Source organism: Eschscholzia californica, unplaced genomic scaffold, assembly GCF_041429995.1.
Source record: "Eschscholzia californica isolate CP2 unplaced genomic scaffold, dmEscCali1.0.p SCAF_3, whole genome shotgun sequence".
NCBI classification, from domain to species: Eukaryota; Viridiplantae; Streptophyta; class Magnoliopsida; order Ranunculales; family Papaveraceae; genus Eschscholzia; species Eschscholzia californica.
The window spans coordinates 29614554-29619651 of NW_028238420.1; the positions used below are offsets into that span (position 1 = coordinate 29614554).

Genomic DNA, 5098 nt, shown 5'->3' on the forward strand with positions numbered 1-5098 from the left:
GATTTTGGGGTTTGATTTGGATATTTTAATTCTGTTAGTTCATTTTGGGTATTTTCTTTATGAATAGATAATGTGTTTTGTTTTTAGACTAATAACCTCTTTAGATATTAATGAAAACTAGAAATCATACTAGTCAAGTTATTTTGGATTCAAACAACATTTTCTTGTTAATTATCTCCATATACTAGAAATTATAAGAGAGCCTATTCACTGAAGGTTTGTTTATGTGTTGGGTTACTTTTTTTTTTTTTTTTTTAGAGGGGTTCATTTCATTTTTTTTGTTAAAGGGGAATAGATTAAACAATAACAAAGTTATTACAGTACAAATGTCGAATAAAGTAGGGAACATCCTCCCAATAACAACTACTATTAGAGTTTCTAGCCCATTTGGCAAGAGAATCAGCTATAACATTAGCCTTACGAGGAATATGCGAAAAAACAACTTCTTTAAAATTCTCAAGCATCTTCCTGATTCTGGGAATGTGAGCTTTGGAGTACCAATGAGTGGGATTTTTAGCGTCCTTGAGATGGCTGATAATCGATAAGTTATCACTTTCTATGTGTAGGAATTCCACCTTGAGAGTAATGGCCCAAGTAATACCTTCTGCAATTGCTAGAATTTCACCTTCTTCCGCATTTCTAGATTTGGTGATGGTTGTGTAAGCATGAAGAAATTCTGCTTTATCGTTATGAAATATAATACCAATACCCGCGGGTTCTTTAATGTTAGTGAAGGAAATATCAGTATTAAGTTTTATAAAGGGTTAATGGGGGGGGGGGGTAGCCAGACAGCCATCGGCTTGGTTGGTCTAGGGTTACCTGTATAGTCAATAATAATAGCGTGATTTCTGGCGAAGATAAGAATTTGATTAACTACCTGTATGAGAGATGGGGACTCTCTCTGGAAGGATAGATTACAACGCGCTTTCGAAATATGCCATAAGATAATTGCCTGTAGAACTCTTTGATTTTCACTGACCTTATAGTTCGTATCACTCCAAGAACAAATCCAGTTAAATACCGAGTCAATGTTAGCAGTAATAATATTAAAGTAAAACCAAATACTACGAGCAAAATAACAGTGGAGAAGAGTGTGGTCTAAAGTTTCAGTTGACCCGCAATAGCTACAGTTGGTAATATTGCCGATGGACTTACCAACTAAGTGACGGACAGGGAGACTAGAGGTGCAACATTTCCAGAGGAAGAGACTAATACGAGGAATGATAGGAATAGTCCAAATGAACTTCCAGGGCACGACTGTGTTATTAGTAGTGCGATTCTCATTGATGAGATGGTTGTATCTAGACTTCACCTCATACTTACCCGATTTGGTAAGGGGGCAAATTAACTGATCTGGACCCTCAGAAATAAGGGGAATAGCCGAAATAAGACTATAAGCTTCAGACACTAGCACCTCAGTAATGAGGCTTTCATTCCAAGAGTTATTAGAAATCAGTTGATCTACAGTCAAAAGATTAGAGTGAGTAGGATTCGAAAGAGGGGCCTGAAGGGAAGGAACCCAATTATCCGTCCAGATGTTGATGGAGTGACCATCATGAACCTCCCAGAAGGATAAGGGGGTAATATTATTAAGTTGCCTGAGAATAGTTTTCCATAACCAGGAATGTGAGGTGCACAGAGGGCCCGGAGTGGAAGAATTAGGAAAATATTTGCTTTTCAAGAATTTAACCCAGAGGGTGTCTGGCTCCGTTCGGAGACGCCAGGCAAGCTTGCCCAAGAGGGCCTGGTTATCAAGAAAGGGCTCCCGAAGATTTAATCCTCCATAAATCTTAGGAAGGCAAATGGAGGACCAGACCCTCGTGCAGATACCTTTGGATTCTCCCCACCAATAAGACCGATGTATGGTCTTGATGCGATTGCATACGCCTTTGGGAATGGCGAAGCATTGCATTCGATATCGGGGAACGACCGAGGCTATTGCTGAGACAACAACCGTGCGGCCAGCTTGGGACAGGAAATTATCATGCCAACGGGACAGCTTGGCTTGGATTTGATCAACCAGACCATTGCAAACTTTAGTTTTATTTGACCCAATGAAGAGTTGGGCGCCTAAGTATTTATCAGAGAGGGAGGCTTGGCGGACTTTAAGGTTACGAATGATCATCCTTTTGAATTTGGGGTGAGAGTTATGGGAGAAGAAAATGTTGGATTTAGCATAATTAATCAACTAACCAGAAGAATCACATAAGGCAGAGATAATATTCTTAAGGTTATAGATATTGTCTAGGGAATTCCTACCAAATATGATGCAGTCGTCAGCAAAGAGAAGGTGGGAAATACTCATATCAGAGTTGCTGGTCGGATATCCAATGAAGCTATTACCCCTAAAGGAATGATTCAGCAGACGACTGAGGCCCTCCATAGCAAGAGTAAAAAGGAACGGGGAGAGGGGGTCCCCTTGTCTAATACCCCGGGTGGGGGTGAAGGGGCCCCCCGGACGACCATTAATAAGGACCGTCATAGAGGAAGTGGAAATGCAGGCCATGATCATCTTAATCCAATGATTGGAGAAGCCGAGCTTACTCATCACTGCCTCAAGGAATTTCCACTCCACCCGATCAAAAGCCTTGGACATATCAAGTTTTAGCCCAAAGTAACTATTAGAACCTTTAGTGTGCCTATAAGAATGAATGAGCTCCTGGGCTATGATGATGTTATACGAGATTTGTCTGTTGGGCACAAAAGCTGATTGAAAGGGTAAGATAATGAGGTGAAGAAGAGGTTTGAGACGCTCAACTAAAATTTTCGAGATGATTTTATAAGTGGTATTCAACAGACTAATAGGGCGGTAATCCGCAGGCGTCTGAGGAGTATTGGTTTTAGGGATCAGGCATATATGAGTGTGATTAGTATGGGGAGGCAGGGTCGCCGAAGTGAAGAATGTTCTAACCATATCAGTGATATTAGGGGCCACTTATCCCAGTTGGATTGGAAGAAAAGAGGGGGGGGGGGGGAGCCGTCTTGTCCAGGGGCCGCTTCAGCTCTAAGATTCTTAATGGCCTTATCGATTTCTTCTTGCGTAGGGATGGCTACTAGGGGTTCATTTCATTTGGTAACAAAAATGTACTGTGTACATTAGTTTCATAAAGTTCAAAATTTGTTGTTGGAATTATGAGTAAACCATGTAAGTTCAAAAAAAAAAAAAGAGTAAACTAAGTAGGAATTTTAAAGTTTCAAATTACATATAAAAAATAAGGCTTTCTCAAATGTAGCCCAATCCTCCACCATTATTTATATTGTCCTTGCTTTACAAATTCACGTCTAAGCCGTACATATACTAAAATTTCTTAGATGACAAAGGCTCCACAAGCTACTCAAAAAACATTTCTAGAGGGATGTCTCCAAACATTGCTACTTATTAAGTTTGAGGACAATCTCATCAAAAAAGAAAAAATATTAAGTTTGAGGACGCACCTAAAGTCTATACTCTCAAATAATATGAATTATTACTTCAGATGAGCTAATGTTATAATTATTACTAAAATTCCTAGAGGGTTTCTAAAAACCTTGTTTGTGTTTTCTCATGGATGAAACCCCAACATGAAATTCCTAAGAGCAAGTCCAACTTGGGGCTGGAGGGGCTTTCAGCCGGTCCTTAATTAGGTCGGCTGAACGCCCCAACTGACTGTTCGGGAGGTCCCCAACGGTCATGTTGGGGCTTTCAATCCAGACGTTGTTGGATCACATCCAACGGTCCAAATATTTTTTTATTTTTTAAAACAAATATTATTAAAAAAATGAGTATTTTTTTTAAAAATGATTTTGACTCATTAATAATAAATAGGTAAAATGCATTAATAATCAAACGTTTACATTGATAATCTAACGATCTAAAATACATTTTTAATAATCCAACGACCAAGATTTCTTCATTGTCATTGTTAGATCTCGTATTCCACAAGTGTTCAACAAGATCTGCCTTCAATCGAGTATGGATTTTCTGGCTTCTAACTCGACCAATACGTCCAAGCAATTCGTCCGGTAAAGATTCTCCGCGATGTATCAGACCCATTTCACATCCCTCGACATTCCTTCGTCTTCAATAATCATGATATGCATTATGATACACGCCTTCATGATATCACAAATTGTCTTTACATCCCACCAACGTGACGGTCCCCGAATAATTTCCTATCGAGCTTGCAGTGCACCAAAAGCTCGTTCAAGATCTTTTAGAACCGACTCTTGTCTTTTGCCAAAGTGTGCTTCTTTCGGGCCACATGAATTAGAAATATTGTTGACTAAAGTAGTCCATGGAGGGTATCTCCCATCAGCAAGATAATAACCCGTATCATATTGTGTGCCATGAATTACGTAATTAACCGGGGGACTCTCACCCATTAACAGTGTTCAAAAACTGGTGAACGGTCAAGAACATTAATGTCATTGCATGATCCAGGCATCTCAAAAAATGCATGCCATATATGAAGGTCTGACGATGCAACTGCTTGTAGGATGATAGTTGGGGCTTTGACATAGCCAGTGTAGGTTCCATACCATGCCGCAAGGCATTTACTCCATTCCCAATGCATACAATCAATACTCCCTAGCATTCCAGGAAATCCTTGAGATTCACCAAGTGCTAGGAGTCTAGATGTATCTGACTCATTCGGATCCCTCAAGTATCTAGGGTCGAAGACATGGATGACTCCTATTACAAATTTTCTTAAAGATTCAATGACAGCTTACCAATCCGACAGTATTCGTCTTGTGAATCAGTCGGACCTCCATATGCAATCATCCTCAATACAGCTATAATTTTTTGATGAGGTGGCAATCCTTTTTGGCCCATTGCATCAATTCTTTCGGTAATTTTGGGGTTGTATTCCCCAACGACATTAAGATTACGCAAAAATAAATCACGATTCATCCTGTAGCGTGTGCGAAACATTGTATCATTGTACTTTCGAGTTTCATTGAAATAGTCTCTCATAATGGTTTCATGACCGAGTTGTCTATGACGATCTATCGTTTGGTGACCCATAACCGAACCAACATGACGAGAACGTTTTCGTGTAGCATTCTTTTCCATTTCTTCTGACATTCTGAGATCATCATAATCCCTTTCAAGCATCAT

At 39.6% G+C, this 5098-nt stretch overlaps 1 protein-coding gene across 1 annotated transcript; it reads right to left on the reverse strand.

The window, feature by feature from the left end:
• Positions 1-4361: 4361 nt before the first annotated feature.
• Positions 4362-5098, reverse strand: LOC147549417 (uncharacterized). The gene is made up of 2 exons (XM_086668294.1): positions 4747-5098; positions 4362-4672 (listed from the first exon to the last, which is right to left on the reverse strand). The coding sequence occupies exons 1-2, from the start codon at positions 5096-5098 to the stop codon at positions 4362-4364; spliced, it is 663 nt and encodes a 220-aa protein (XP_086524420.1).